This window comes from Mustela nivalis (assembly GCF_964662115.1).
Source record: "Mustela nivalis genome assembly, chromosome: 14".
NCBI classification, from domain to species: domain Eukaryota; kingdom Metazoa; phylum Chordata; class Mammalia; order Carnivora; family Mustelidae; genus Mustela; species Mustela nivalis.
The window spans coordinates 88,985,331-89,001,206 of record NC_139033.1 but is presented as its reverse complement, the minus strand read 5'-3'; the positions used below and the strand labels follow the sequence as shown (position 1 = coordinate 89,001,206).

The following is a 15,876-nucleotide window of genomic DNA, read 5'->3' as shown; positions in this document are numbered from 1 at the left end:
GGTGTGACCATCCTGCAGACGGGGGCGTGGGCCAGCCTCTGCCTGTGTGGCCAGGTCTGGAGACAGCCGGCAGGGGCCCAAGTCCTGACCCCAGCCACGTGGGTGTGGGACTGAGCCCGCTGCCTCGTGCCCCGCCCTCACTGATCCCTCCGGCCTGTGACACAGGAGTCCCCGGCCCCACTGACTTTTTGTCCCCTGCCTTTCCTCAGAGCAAAAGGGCAACCCGACTGCCGTGTGTGTGGAGACCAGCAGCCTCGCACGCGGCCGGCAGCAGAGGGTGATCCTGCCAGTGCACTACCCCGGCCGCGTGCACAGGACCAACGGCATCCCGGCCTACCCCACCCGCACGAGCATGGACTCCCACGGGAACCCCGTCACGCTGCTGACCATGGACCGGCACGGGGAGCAGAGCCTCTACTCCCCACAAACCCCCACCTACATCCGTGGCTACCCACCCCTCCACCTGGACCCCAGCCTGGCCCCTCACCGCTGTGGCCTGGAGCACCGGGCCTACTCCCCAGCCCACCCCTTCCGCAGGCCCAAGTTCAGCGGCCGCGGCTTCTCCAAGGCAGCTTGCTTCTCTCAGTATGAGACCATGTACCAGCACTACTACTTCCGGGGCCTCAGCTACCCGGAGCAGGAGGGCCAGGCGCCGGCTGGCCTCGCACCCCGGGGCCCGGCCCGTGCCTTTGCGTCTAGCAGCGGCAGCAGCCTGCTCTTCCCCACCATGGTGCACATGGCCCCGCCATCGCACCTGGAGAGCGGCAGCACATCCAGCTTCAGCTGCTACCACGGCCACCGCTCGGTGTGCAGCGGCTACCTGGCCGACGGCCCGGGCAGCGACAGCAGCAGCAGCAGCAGCAGCAGCAGCAGCAGCTCCGGCCAGTGTCACTGCTCCTCCAGCGACTCGGTGGTGGACTGCACTGAAGTCAGCAACCAGGGTGTGTACGGGAGCTGCTCCACCTTCCGCAGCTCCCTCAGCAGCGACTACGACCCCTTCATCTACCGCAGCCGGAGCCCCTGCCGTGCCAGCGAGGTGGGGGCCGTGGGCGGCTCGGCCCGGGGGCCGATGCTGGGCCTTGAGGGTTCCCCACCACCTGAGGACCTCTCGGTGGCCCACAGTCAAGGTGCTGGGCGAGCAGAGCCTTGGCCCGGCCCTTCCTCACCCTCGGGGGACCAGCTATCCACCTGCAGCCTAGAGATGAACTACAGCAGCAACTCCTCCCTGGAGCCCAGGGGGCCCGCTAGCTCTACCTCAGAAGTGGGGCTTGAGGCTTCTCCTGGGGCGGCCCCAGACCTCAGGAGGACCTGGAAGGGGACCCACGAGGGGCTGTCGTGTGCCTGCTGCTGTGAGCCCCAGCCCTCCGCCCTGGAGCCCAGCGGTGGAGTGGCCGGGGGCAGCACATTGTTCCTGGGCCCCCCGCTCTGTGAGGCCTGTGGCCCCACGGGCAGAGAGGTACAGCCGGGAAGCTCCCAGGGCCTGTACAGCCTTCACCCGGACCATTTGCCCAGGACAGATGGGGTGAAATACGAGGGCCTTCCCTGCTGCTTCTATGAAGAGAAGCAGGTGGCCCGTGGCAGCGGCGGGGGCCGCACCTGCTGCGTGGAGGACTGCTCGGTCAGTGTGCAGTACACGCTCGCCCAGGAGCCCCCACCCGGCTGCCCCCCAGGAGCCTGGGACCTGAGCCAGCGCATCCCCATCATTCCGGAGGATGTGGACTCTAACTTAGGCCTGCCCTCGGACTGCCAAGGGACCCATGGCCTTGGCCCCTGGGGTGGGATACTGGGCCCGGATGCCCTGCGACCCCACTGCATCCTAGGAGCCACCCAGGAAGACGAGCCGATTCTGTGCCACCAGGCCAGGGCTCCGCTCTCGCCCAGCTGCCCTCCGGAGTGTGCAGAAGCCCCCGGGGCCACCTTCCCTGGTGCCCCCCAGGACACTCAGGAGTTCAGTGCCACCGCCCCTGAGGCTGCAGGTGAGAGTAGGAGGGGGCCGGAGGTCAGAGTCGGGGGTCCTTCTCTTTCCGCTGCTTGTTTTCTAAGTGACTTCTCTGTGCCCTTGACCTCAGAGGCCGTCTGTACCTGATGACTTCCAAAGTAGTTTGTGCCCACCCCGGTCCTCCTCTGCGTTCCAGACCCATTAGGCCTCCTGTTCCCCTGGTCCTCACAAGCATCCTGCCCAGTCTTGTCCACTGCTGCCCTCTCAGACTCCTCCCTCTTCATGCCCCCCCCCCTCCAGACTCTTCACCCAGATGCTCGGGGCCCAAACCCACACTCTCCCAGAGCACCCCCTGCCCTCCAGACTCCAGTGTCCTGGGCTTCTCAGCCTGCTGTGGGGACCCTGTGGGCTGGTTTTTCACCACCACCCCCCACCCCCTTCAGAAAATCAAATCCCCAGAAAAGTGAAGCTTAGCAAAGGACGTGCAGAATCCAACTCCAGGATTTTCATTCCATTCAGCAGACCTCATCAAGTTGCTATAAAGTTTCCAACATTTTGTGTCAGTCATAAACAATCCAGCACCTTAGAGTAGCACCACGACACTTTCTCCTTCCAAAGCACATCCCTAATTTCTCTCTTCTGTGTCCCCGCCTGCCGTCTCCTCAGTAGGCCCATCTCCTCTCTCTGCGGCCAAAGCAGTGGCCTAACTGGTCTCTCACTGCTCTTGGCCTTCTGTTCTGCATGGGAGCCATGTGGGTCTTTTTTGAAATGTGTCTTTACACTGAAAAACCCTTCAATGACTTGCCACTACCTCTAAATTTTAAAAAGGTGAACTCCTCACCACATTCTGTATGATCTGCCCTCAGGCCACCACCTGCTTCACTCAATCTCCTTGCCCCTTGAACTCTCTGTGGCCTCTGACCTGCTTCCTTAACAAGACAAGTTCATCCCAGCTTCCACACTTCTCAGCTGCTTCTCCAGATCTTGGCTGAAATCATGCCCTCCACCCTCCAGGGTCACTGTCACAGGCCTTGTTCACTTCCCAGGCTAACGCAGTCTGAGGTTACTTTGTTCTGAGGTCTGTGGGCTCTGGGAAGGGGTCTTCTCTTCTTCCCAGTGCCTGCAGCAGTGCCTGATGGCGCATGTTGTAAGTTCATGCTACCTAAGAGCTTCCAGAAGTCTCTGCCCATCCAGATGAGGGAGACTGGCTGTCTGGGAGGCACCCGTGCCTTCCTTCCTTTGCCGTATACACGGTCCGTCTGGTGTTCTGAGCTGTCGCTCCCTAAGAGCCTGTGACACCAGGGATGGGCACCCAAGTCCCCCACCTGGACCCCTGTGTGTTGTGCCCAGGGTTTCCAGTGCCAGTTCTGTCCCCTTGATGATTTATTTGTATGTGTGTGTCTCTCTCTCTAGGACAGAGATCTCGCCCAGCAGACAGTGGCACAGGAGCCTGAGCTCAGAAGGAACTCTTACACGGAAATGGGGACTATATGGAGACTCCAAGCTCTGACTTCCTTAAGGAAAAAAAAAAAAAAGATTTTTTTTTTTTAGCTTTGACAAACACACAAAAGTGGTAATAAAGAGAGCCCTCCTTCTCAACCCAAAATGTGAGCCACCTGTGGCAAACTGCCTCCCACCCCCCATTAACAAACCAACAGACAAAATTCTCTGAGTCTTTTGCCTCTTTTGATAACATGGTATATTCTGTTTTGTAAAGTGTGTGTGCTTGGGGTCCCAAGGTGTGTGGGATTGAGTTCTCTGCTTTGTTTTTTAAGATATTATATGTAAATGTAAAAAGTTATTTAAATATATATTTTAAAGAACCCTAATCGCCAACTTTTGCTGAAAAAAAAAAAAAAAAAAAGAAATCACTGCTGCATTAATTGAACCATATCATGTGTAGATACTGTTGTCTCCCTGGAGGGAGCTCAGGCCTTTGAAAAGCTCAGGGCTACACCTGCCTTAGAAAATGAACCAGAAACTTGAAGTAAAGTTAGTTGATATGGGTACAAACTCTGAGGAACAATGCAATGCTGCCTCTTTCTTTCTTGTGGCAAATCCCAACGTACAAAGTTTCGGGTCTTCTCAGAAGCCATGCCCTCTCCATCCCACACCTGTAGGCAGCTGACGGGAACAGCTAGGGATAGGGCGGAAGGTCTGCAGCTCTGAGGAGCTGGTACAGGCCATCACTACGCCAGCCCCAGGGTGACAGGGACAGTTCAGCCCAGTGTTCTTCGGTCTGTCCCTTTGGGTCATTGTCTTAGGTCAGAGGACAAGAGTTCCCAATCCTGAACTCGGGCTTCCTGCCCCTGGCTGCAGAAATGGTTTGAAGGGGTGTGTGGGGACAGACACCTGGAAGGAATGTAGTTTTGCGATCTTAGTGTCTAGGGGGTGGAAAGTGCTCTCAGTAATCCAGAAGAGGGACAGAGGGCGCTAGAGCATGCTTGCGCCCAGGCGTCTGTGTGGGCGCAGCCAGTGTCCTTGGGCTGCCTTCCTGGGGACCCCGCAGAGTCAGCACCAAGCTCTGTTTGAATGATACATTTCCCTCTGGAAGCACTGCTTTGGGGTTATTCAGCCCTCTGCCTCATGGCCGAAATGGCTCATCTCGCCTGCAAATGTCTACTATCTTTTCTACCTAATGCACTATTATGTATCGATTCTCCAGGAGACAGAGAAAGAGACTATCAGATAGTTTAGCCCCAAAGGGTAGGTTTTTGTATATTTTCCAAACGTTTGCTGTTCTTGTTGTCAAGAGAGAGAGAGAGTTTTAAAACCCAAACCGTTTAAAAAAAAAAAAAAAGTGTTTCCATTGTAAAAGGGAGAATCTATTTAAAGCTATTTCAGATCAGGGACTGTCATCTTTTTTGTCCAATGTACTACTTGTTCTTCCAAGTCTTTTTTAGAAGAAACCAATCACATTAGCCCCTGTGTTCACTAACTCCTCTGGCCACTTTCATTCATTTTTATTCAGTTATCGTCATCTGATAAGCTCATCTGCAGAACAGGAACCTCGCGGCCTCAAGCCCCCCCCCCAACCCCATCCACTAAGTATAGTGGGGAAGTAAGAGACCGCCCAGGGTTGCCATCCACGACAGTGATGACCCCTTCTCCAGTCAGGCCAGGGTCCAGACAAGAATACTTTTGACTGAGAATCTCACTGTATCCCAATCTTTTTTTGTTTTCTTTTTTAATCCCGCCCGTGATGAGGAAATTTACCTCCTTCTAGCCAGGCTTTGACAGAAAGAAATTCCAGCCTCAAACGATCGAAGCAGTTGCCATTTAGGAGCTCAGTACGGTGAGCTTTGTCCTCTGGCCTCTGAGGTACAGCCCCCTGGGGGCTGCTTCCCGCCCCCCACCCCCGGGTCTATGCCCAGCACACCTGTTGGCGAGGGTGTGAGAAGGGCCTAAGCTGTTGACATGTGATCCGGCCCGCCTTGATTTCTCGGGCCAGGAGTAGCAGCTGCTGAGGACAGACAACGGATCGGCTCGCATTCCGTGGTTTTAGGGAAGGGGTGGGGTGGGGGATGGCTTCTAACAGGAACTACAAAAAAAAAAAAAAAAAAAAAAAAAAAAAGCAGCCTCTCATTGTTGAGATTTTTGTTGTTGTTCGAGGTTTTGTTTTGTTTTGTTTTTTGTTTTGTTTTTAATGCCTTTGAGTGCATATTCTCTCCTTTGTCTGAAACCATGCCCCCAAAGTGGCTTTCTTTAGCCTGTCTGGGAAACTACTCCTCAACAGCCTTAAGCAATAAATAGAGGAGTAGGTAATGTGGCTTCCACGGGGCTTATTAAAATAAATGTGTCCAATTTTCATTGGAAAGAGCAATAATAATGGATAGCAAAAAGAAACACATTTTTCTGTAGTTTGCAGGGCAGTAGAAGCAGAAAAATGAAAATGTTAAAACTTTAAATATCAGCCATTGTTTCGAGTTTGTATTGGCCCAGACAGGGAGGTCACCGGAGTATAGTGACCAGCTATATTCCTGCCTCACTGTTCAAATTGAAAGAAATGTCGTCTTTGAAGTTGCAAGACTCCAGTAATGGCCTCTCAGGGGTGTGTTGGGGTCATATAGTCTTGGAAACTGGGAGCATCACATTTTCCAGGGAGAATTATCGCCCTCCACCCCCACCCCAAGCCAGAGTGTGACTGTTAGGCCTGGTCCCATGGCCCAGCCCTGGGTATAGGACAGCCATGTATACTAAAGAGTACTGGAACCAGTTAAAAAAAACAGGGGTTTGGGAGTTCTGATCAACAAGGTACCTCTTTACGCTGGCTCTCTCTCAATCTCCCGCCTCTCTTGAACCCAAGCCATTTTTATAAAGCCCGATCTGCTGTCCCACCACTCAGACCCTCCCTTATGTGCTGCTAGTTTCTACTCAAAGCTCATGCAGGACTAATGCTTTTAATAAAAAATGAGGTCTAAAAAATAATTACTAATCAGAGTATTATTTTTTAAACAGACCTGCCTTTTTCTATTCTTTATATAAACTCTATTGTGTTGGTCTAACAAGACACTATTTTAAAATGTTTTTTTTAATTGCTCCCATAGCACTTAAAAGATATTTTGTAAAGACTTTGCTGTAAAGATTTTGTAATAAAATGGTCTAAGGGCTCCTTCACCAACATTACCATTTTTTTTTTAATGTTTTAAAGGCTAGAAAACAACTTATGTATATTCTGTATATGTATAGCAGCACATTTCATTTATGGAAATATGTTCTCAGAATATTTATTTACTAATATATTTATCTTAAGCCATGTCTTTTGTTGAGAGTGTGACATTGTTGGAATAATCATTGAAAATGACTAACATGAGGCCCTGTAAATACATGATAATTGCACACAGATTTTGCATATTTGCCGACCAAAAATGATTTCAAACAAGTTGTAGTCTTCTATGGTTTTGTAACAAATTGTACAAATGACTGTAAAAAAAAATACAATTTTATCAAGTACGTGTTACATGTTGTCATTGCTCTGTTTGGTAAAGGTCTATAGATCCCACCTAGGAGAGAGCACCTTTAACTTCTTGTTCATGTATGCGTCTGTAGCATCTCTTCTCTTGGTAACATAGAGTTCATGTCGTTGGGGCCTGGGGTGGTTTCATGAGAGAGCCTCTGACAGAGAGCATGTGGGGTAATGTCCTTGGGGTTGTTTTGCTAAGCCCTATGTGGAAGCAGTGAGGGAAAGATAGTCCACTTTTAAAAATAAGGAACGTGGGCTGTTGACTTTGTCTGCCTGGCCTTTTCCTACCTCGGAAGGCCAAGAGACCCCCAAGCACTGAGCCCTCAACATGACCTATTTATGAGAGTAGAGAAGGGCCATCAGTATGAAATGAATCTCCTACCCATTTGTCTTACCTCCCAGGGCAGGAGTTACTAATTTGTAAAGCACTCTGAGATTATGTGGAAGGTGCAAAGTGGTGTTTATTTTTCAGACATCTAGCAGAGAATAGCAATATCCTAAACCCGTGAGCTCCTGTTCCTATTTCTCTCTCTTGAATTTGGGCCACTTCTTGGGCACAGGCTCCTCATGGACCCCCAGCTGCTTCCGGCCAGGCATCGAGCCCTGAGCCCCTAGAGGAGTGGCAGCCTGGCTGTACAGAGCCTCCCAGAGCTTTTGTTTGATGGCCTTGCCCAGCTCCAAGCTGTACCTCTTGGGGGTCCCGGAAGGATTCCACAGCATCGGCTCGACCACCGAGTGGTACAGAGCCCTGTAACCCTCTGCGGGGAGGCCATGGATGATTAGCTTGTCCTCCGACAACTGCTCTCTCTCTCTGGTTTCGGGAAGCAACGCCTGGCCCTTCCAGGCGGCTGTCCCAGTGTCCCCAGGCTGTGCTTGGGTGACAGCCACATGTTCAGCATATCTGCTCTCAAGATCTTGGCGGGCGGTTACTTTTTTCTCCTTTGAACTTTCTTTACTCTAGCCAGGAAGAAAGCAGAGAAGTCAAAGCTAAAACTTGAGAAGGGAGCTCAGAATAATTATCTGGGATTTGTGTCCCCGAGTCTTGGTTCCAGCCACCACCAACATTTGTCTAGCGTGTTCTGGTTCCCCGAATTCCTTCATGTACGCCACTGCATGCATTGCCCATAAACCCCATAAGTTCAGCAGGAGACCATTCTAAAGGCAAGGAAACTGAAATTGGTTGGCCGAAGCTGGCACGGTGAGAAGGTTCCTAACCACAGTGTCCTTTGCTGAATGCCACACAGGATATTAGGCATTTACTCTGTGCCAGGCTCTGTTCAAAAACTTTGTGCATTATTATATTAGCTCAATCCTCATGAAACCCTATGGAGGGGGGGATGTTTTCCACATTTTGTAGGTGACAGAGACCAAAGAGGCTAAACCCACAGTTGTCTTCAATTATAGTTTGAGCTGGGATTTGAGGCGGGATGGCCTTGCTCTGAGGTGCCCTTTGAGCTCTGACAGGTCCATGGAGTGATGGGCCTCTCTGGACACCAGGTTCCCCAGGTGGAAGTTCATGGCAAGATACATTGCTCACCTCCAGTGTTTAGGTGTGTGTACCTAAGGGCACCACCCATCTCCAGGCCTTTCCCTCCCTCATTTTCCCTTCATGTCCAGTGTTTATGAAAGCTATGCTATCCTCCTGTAGAACTAGGCAGAGTGTAAAAGGCAGAAGCCCAGATGTGGTACTCTCTCCACTGTCTCATGCAGCTGCCCCCAGCCCCACCTCCACAATCCTGACTTTAACTTTAGGATTTCCTTCCCCCGGGATAAATCACATAAGCATTAAGCATTCCCTCCCTTGCATTTCCCTGTTCCGAAGCCATCAGTTTCTGTCCACCCCCAGCCATCCTAACAGGTACCTTGTTGATGCCTCCTGCTGGCTTCCTGAGCCTTGGGGAGCCAGGATGCTGCCCTACTGGCCGCCTGCCCTTGGAACTGATGGAATGTCTTATTCTGCCCCGCGGCATGGCTCTTTCTGCTGAATTGTCCTTGGACTTTAATCTCCTTGAAGGCTTTGCTTCTCCAAACCTGCTTGGTCCTGGGCAACATTTATCCTTCAGTTGTCGCCTGAGCACCAACTTAATCAGGGAGAAGGAACTGGCCACCAAGGGAGTATTTACAACTTCCCAAGAGGAGGTGGTCCCGGCTGCTGGGGTATTGATGTTCTGCTTTGCACACATTCTGGCCGTCCAGATGTTGGTGAGGGTTGGTGAGTCCACATAGCAGTCCTGAAGCCTGGTGTTCAGTAGGATAGACTGACGGAGCCCATAGGCAGGGATCCTGGGATCTCGTCTCACATAGATGGGATGCTAGAATCGTAAGGGGAGAGAAAGGAATAAGAAAAAGGACCAGTTCTCAAGCACAGATTAGCAGGCCTGATATGAACTGCATTTTACACATGGTTCCTTCTACACAGCTCTCAGAAATCTATCCATCGGATATCCTGCTCACCTTGGTACTTGGTACTTTTGTACCAAGTAGGGAAACCAGGTCATGATGATATTCAGGCTCTCAAAGAACATGGCAATGCTTGAGCTGGAAGCAGAGGTTTGGGGAGCATTTACAAGGAATCAAAGACAATTCCAGTCTGCTACAAGGCTTAGGAAATGGTAGCAGGAAAGGAATGGGGATGGGAACACTTGAGATTCCTATAGGAGCTGCAGCCACCCCTCGACCAGGCTGCAAGACAGAAATGACACCACGTAAAAGTTCTGCCAAGCCCCGAACACACTTCCTAACCAGACCACCTTGAGCCAAGAAAGGCTGCTCCACGGGGAAATACTGGGATCCTTAAAGGCAAAAGTCCAACTAAGTGATATGGACCTCCGTTTCCTGGGAGCAGCCGAGAACAAGAGAACAATTTGGACAGAATTAGAATCACACCCTTAAAGAGACCTGGCCTTCTAAGAAATGTCATCTATAAAAAAAATAAAATTACCTTACCATATTTCGGTAGCCTTAAATTTTATTTTAGCTAGCTTAGTAGGGGGAAGAAATATGTATTTTCTTTTCCCTTTTTCTCTTTTGCTTTTTTTTGGTTGTTGCTGTTGATTTGCTTTTTTTTTTTCTTTTTAATATTTCTAGTCACCTGTCTTTCTCTGCCTCAGTCATGTATAAGCAAATTGCTTTTTGTTTAGATTTTTGGCTCACAGGGAGGCAGTTTTGAACCTATGGTCGCTAGTATTTGTGATGTCACTTTGGTTTGTGATGTGGGGGTGGGTGGGTGTTACATCATCAGATTTTATAGTTAAATTAGGCTGGAAGAAGTTCTATTTTGTGGGGCTTGCAGCCTCAGGAGCTGGTGAAGCGCTCATTCCCCCCCCAGAAGGGCTTGAGTGAATTAGGAAGGTCCTAACATTCTTAAGAAGCATTGCTTTGCACTCAGGGGGAGTCAAAGACCAAGACTGTATTTGTGGATACAGGTAGTGAGATAGATCCTTACATGTGCAAAAGTGGCCTTCTCCGTGCACATAAAGAAGGTACTGTTACATTCTCAGAAGAGCTGCCAAGGTTAAGGACCAGAAATGAAAGAACACGTTCCTGTCGCCCTGGGCACCTCTCCCTCCATGTCTCTCCCCGGGAGAACTACATGGTTTCTGGAATGTGGTTTTATTTTACATCCCATGGCAAATTCAGTAATTAGAGCTGTTAGCAGTGTCAAGGACTTGAAACAGGAACAAAGACACTTCTTGGGCAATGCCTCTCTCCTTATCAGGGGCTTTGGTCCTGTTGGTGGTTTTGAGTTTTTAGACACAAAATGCCAAAGGAGGCTCCCTCCTGAGGGGGAGGAGAGGGAAGGGATGGAAAAACAGAGTATGAGTCTGGCAGGAGCTCCTGGAATCGTATGTGCTGCCTGTTTGATTTTTTTCTGAGTGTTGTCCCAGGAGTGAATCAAAGTCTGCAGGCCGACCGCACGGCAGGCCACGGTGGAACCACCTCCAGGCCAAAGGCATCTGGACCCACAGACACTCGGGAGGACAATGGGGCCCATTCAGTGGGGAGCCCGGGCCTCACCTCCTGAGAGGTGGGTCGATTTTAGAGCAGGGTGTTGGAAAAGGGTTTGTCTCTGGGAAGACTTTGTTAATGTCTGGAGACGGGGCAGGCAAGCCTCCTTTCAAAGCTGGTGAATCCCAGAGAGGTGGCACCAGGCTCTCGGGCCACTGTCTGCCTTGGCTCTGCAGGAGCAGGGACAGAAGGGAACTGTAAGGCAAGAAAGGAATTCTGGGAGTAGCTCTTTGGTTTCTCTTCTCTCCTTCCCCTTCTCAAGGTTGGCCTTCCCCTTTCACACCTCCTCTTTCCAGATACTCATCTGTTGTATTTACTTTCCTAGGCCTTTACTCAATGCCTGGCCAGGTGACCCCGCTCAGACTCGGAGGAACGTGCTGCCTCTCCCTCTTCTGGCTACAGTTCACCCTCTAACTTCAGTCAAAATCTGCCTCCTCTCCCTGCAGGGTAACTCACACCCAATAGGTAACCCTCATGCTCCTTGGAACTAACCCAAGGATAACAGGGCTTGTGCTATTATTCCTCCTACATTGGTAAAATTTGTATTTATCGGATGTTTGCCATAGGCCAGGCACTGTCCCAGGCACTTCCCAAGCATCATCTCATGAAATACCACCAACAGTCATGAGTTTGGGCACTCTTGCCAAACCCTGCTTTACAGATGAAGAAACTGAGGCACAAGCTGCTCATGAACCATGCCACAGATCCCAAAGCCAGTAAACCAACAAAGGCAGGTCTCAACCAAGGTTGAGAGCTACTCAGAGCTATCTGATGCTTTGCCTGTTATTGGGTCAGCCCATCCCCATACCATCCAGTTCTAGTCCTATCCTTGACATGAGACCTTCTTGGGGTGCACAAGTTGATCAGCCCGAGGTGACATCCCAGATCCATCTCTCAATGGGCAAGTGAATTCACGTATCTGAACCTTACTCTCCTCATCTGTGAAATGGGGATAGTAACAGAGCCTTCCCCAGGATCTGTGAGGACAAAATAGGACAGAGCATGGGAGGCACTTGGTATGGCTCCCGGCACAGAGGAAGCACTCAATAAATAATATTCTTATTAATATGATTATTATTGTGGCCCATTCAATCATCTGACCCTTTCTTGAACCCTTATTGCCCACAGTCTGAGTGATGTAACTAAACACTTGGTATGAGCTTTGTCTCGGGTCTTTCATGAGGCCAAGCAAGGAGACTCTTGAAGCAGGGAATGATTCCGGTCTGACTCGGGGAGCATGACATTTCTTTTCCCAGGATCCACCTCCCCTAAACATTTGTCAGTTTCCTCGATCTCACAGAACTGCTCTATTTACAAGAGCCAAATTTCCCCGTGGTCATGGGAGTTGCCCGGAATATCTCGCGCTTTCTGAGATGGCAAGGAAAGAGAGTATCTGAGGGTAGACTAAGGAAAGTGACTGGTCTTGGACTGTTCAGAATTACAAAGTCAAGATGGAAAGACTCTACTTGGTCCAGGGTCCTGAAACTATGGCAAGAGTTCCCACCGTTGCTGTGAACACCTGGTCCAGAGCACCTGGGGATGATGCCGTAGAGCTTCTGTGTAGTGGAAAGGCCTATTCCACCATTGGATTCTCCAATGAGCCTTTTTATTCTGCTGAGCTCAGTCTAAATAGCCTTTATTTTCCAACGATCCCTTGGAGCCGTACTTCCTGACATATCTAAACCACCATATCTGCCCTTCTTTGATGCTTGGCCAAGCTCTCCTCACCATATTTTTAGCTCCTATAATCTTTCTTCTTTCTTTCTTTCCTTGACTACTACCTTTCTTCTCTTTGATTCCTCTTTGCTCCCATCCTCTTTCTGGAAGGTCCGTTGATAAAAAGGAAACTGAGCCAATTCATAATCATTCTTCCCCCTTCATGCCCCGCCCCCAAATCTAGTGGCATATAGTTGTTTTTAATTTCCTCGGAAGATGTTTTCATTTTAACACCCAAGCAGCAAACTGCCACGCCCAGATAGGAACATATCTGAGGTTTGTGATGTAGAAGGTTTAGGAAAGAAGAGGAAAACTTTGGATGAGAGAATTTGAGAAGATTCCTGAACCATGATGCAAACTCAGAGGACCAGTGATTTAAACCACATGTGCTGGACGCGGACCTATCATGGGCCAAGTATGCAAAATAAGGGTGCCCTGCCCACACCGACATCCCTTCCCCACCCCAGACTCAGTTTTCAGATGGGGCCACCTGGATGCCCCATAGACACCTCTAATACATTACGTTCAAAGCCAGATTGCTTCGTGCCTCTTGTCCCCATCAGAACAAGCCAAACCACTACTTCTCCTGAGTCTCCCTTCAGTAGCTTTTGGACTCAGAAATCCGAACAGGATTGGTAACAGTACACTGTTGAGCTGAGCCGGAGGCTGGAGATCCTCTTTTCTTTTCTTTTTTCTTTCTTTTTTTTTTTTTTTTTTGGAGATCCTCTTTTCATTTAAAATTTTGATACTTCATGCAGTGTGAATTTTGGGGGACATTCCTTTATCTTCTTAAAGCTATTACACTGAGGGGCATCTGGATGGCTCCATCGTTTAAGCCTGTGCCTTCCACTCCGGTCATAATCCCAGGGTGCTGGGATTGAGCTCCAAATCCAGCTCCCTGCTCAGCGGGAAGCCTGCTTCCCCCTCTCCCTCTGCCCCTCCCCCTGCTTGTGTTCTCTCTCTCTCTGCCTTGCTCCCTGTCAAAAAAGAAAAAAAAAAGCCATTGCATTGAAATAATGTTTATGAAATATGTTTAATATATTTTTACAACTTATTTAAATAATATTTATTTCTTGGGGTGCCTGGGTGGCTCAGTGGGTTAAGCCTCTGCCTTCGGCTCAGGTCACGATCCATCATCGATCCATCGAGCCCCGCATCGCATCAGGCTCTCAGCTCAGCAGGGAGGCTGCTTCCCCTCTCTCTCTGCCTGCTTCTCTGCCTGCTTGTGATCTCTGTCTGTCAAATAAACAAACAAACAAACAAATAAATAAATTTTAATAAATAAATAAATAAAATTTATTTCTTTATCTTGATTACCGAGTTTTTTGGGCCTAAAGTCGTATGCTTGACATGAATGTCTCACTTGCCTCACCCTAATTGTGCCCCTGGACCAGTCGGTAAGTATTTGTTGCCAGAACCCCAGAAGGACAGGCAGGCAATTCACCTACCTGAGGTAGGTGTTTTCCACCTAAGGTGTAATTCCACCTAGGTAGGCGGCATTCCACCTAAGGTAGGAATCTAGTCCTGGAGTCCAGCTGCCTGGGTTCAAAGCCTAGCTCCACCACTGGGCCACGTTTGGGCAAGCCATTCAACCTCTCTGTCTGAGGGGGGTAGTGAGGGTGCCTCTCTCACAGCGCCACTGGGAACATCGTGTGAAGTGTGATGACAAGCACCCTACCCTGCCTAGAGTTTAGGAAAGTCCTTGTAAATGTTTGCTCTCGTTGTTATTAGAATCAGGCTCCTTATCTAGGACTCTCTCCACAACATTGTGCCTTTTGAGCACAAAGTATTCCAACTGGGGTTTCAAGATTCCAGGAGCCCCTCAACTCCATCCACTGAGCTCTCCCAGCTTCTTGGCAATTCCTGCTGTCCTCAGAGGAATTGAAGGGCTCGACTGCAGAGCACAAGCAGGCAAACAGACAGACACCAACATTTTCCTGGAGGCCCAGGGACTGCAGTCAATGTCCTCACTCTTTCCATGAAATAAATCCACTAAGTGACTGAGGCATGTGAAGCATTGAAATGAATATCTTAGGCTTCTTCTTGCCAGGGGCCGGGACCACGTAACTGAGCAAAAGACCTTGAGCTGTTAAGTGCCCTGACCTAGACCCGCTGGGCTGTATTTTTAGCCTCTGTGCACTGTTTCCATCACCTGTGCTAGGCTTTAAGCTAGAAGAGAGGGGAGGGAGGCCTAGGGAAGGCTCTAGAGGGATGTTTCTCATAGCAGCCAGTGAGGGCAGGGGCTTGCACACTCTGAGTTCTGTTGTACAAGCCAGCTTCATGGGGTGTGTCACCTGTGTAGTGTCCCCAAAGTTAGAAGGGCCCCACACTTGGTTTAATGCTCTCTCATAGCCACCTTGAAATTCTTAATAATTTTGACCAAGAGGCCCCACAGCTTCGCTTCTCACCGGGCCCTGCGAACTACATAGCCCATTCTGGTTGTACACAAGGCGGAGAGAACCAACCCAAGGGAGGGGCTGGCACCCACTCAGCAGGAATGATTTCCTGCAGCTGAGCCCAACAGGCTGAGGCTACTATCATGAGGCCCAAATCCCCAGACTTGGCCACATAAACCCTGTTTTGAACCTCTTGTCTGCGCCTTCCTATCTCCTCCTCAGAAACCAGGATGAGATGCCAAAGGACCTTGTAAATTGTAGAGAGCTGTGTCCTGCTTTGCAAAAATGTTTCCCTGCACTCTATTTTAAAACAGTTCACAGACCATTCTCTGCCAACACCATTTCTTGTCTCTGTAGAACTTTTTGCTCTCTGAAATTCACATTATTTCTAGAAGGAAAGGACCAGCTTGTCTTGTTGGTGCTCTGGGTATATTCCTCACTGCATATTTGTTGAATGGAGGAAGTTTCGCCTTTATTGAGTGTCTGCTTTGGGCTGATGGTTTCACCTGCTGTTCTCATTTCATTCTCCTTCAAGGTGCTCCTGCTGCCTCCATGTTCAAGGACCCATATTACAGGTGAGGAGTTCATGGGTCCTACTGGAAGAAGCTGGTTTTGGAGATGGGAGGGGTCCTGGATGGTGGAGAGAGGATAAGTTGGAGACACCGGGTGAGATGGGAGGATTGGGGGGGTGGGCACTGGGTGAGGGGTGTCCTCTTGAACCAATAAGGAGCCCAGAGGATCCCTGAACTCGGGAAAGGCTGAAAACAATGAGAGAACAAGACTCTTCTTGCCGCGGCTCTGGGTCGTGTGGGTGGAGAGGGACCAACATTGGGAGGCCTCGTGGGAGGTATCTG

At 50.0% G+C, this 15,876-nt stretch overlaps 2 protein-coding genes across 4 annotated transcripts in view; one reads left to right on the top strand and one right to left on the bottom strand.

Annotated features, from left to right (window-relative positions):
* Positions 1-6,892, top strand: part of ZNRF3 (zinc and ring finger 3) — a 160,040-nt gene extending 153,148 nt beyond the window's left edge. For 2 of the 3 annotated variants that reach the window (XM_082698019.1, XM_082698020.1), the window contains 2 exons: positions 210-1,976; positions 3,353-6,892. In XM_082698019.1, the coding sequence (XP_082554145.1) occupies positions 210-1,976; positions 3,353-3,393 (1,808 nt within the window). In that variant the 3' untranslated portion in view covers positions 3,394-6,892. The remainder of the gene's footprint in view (positions 1-209; positions 1,977-3,352) is intronic. The other variant, XM_082698021.1, reaches the window with a different exon arrangement.
* LOC309847568 (uncharacterized protein C22orf31) lies at positions 6,606-10,004 on the bottom strand. The gene is made up of 3 exons (XM_082698147.1): positions 9,849-10,004; positions 8,765-9,214; positions 6,606-7,859 (listed from the first exon to the last, which is right to left on the bottom strand). Exons 1-3 carry the CDS (start codon positions 9,849-9,851, stop codon positions 7,422-7,424), a joined length of 891 nt encoding a protein of 296 aa, XP_082554273.1. The 5' UTR covers positions 9,852-10,004; the 3' UTR covers positions 6,606-7,421.
* Positions 10,005-15,876: the final 5,872 nt, after the last annotated feature.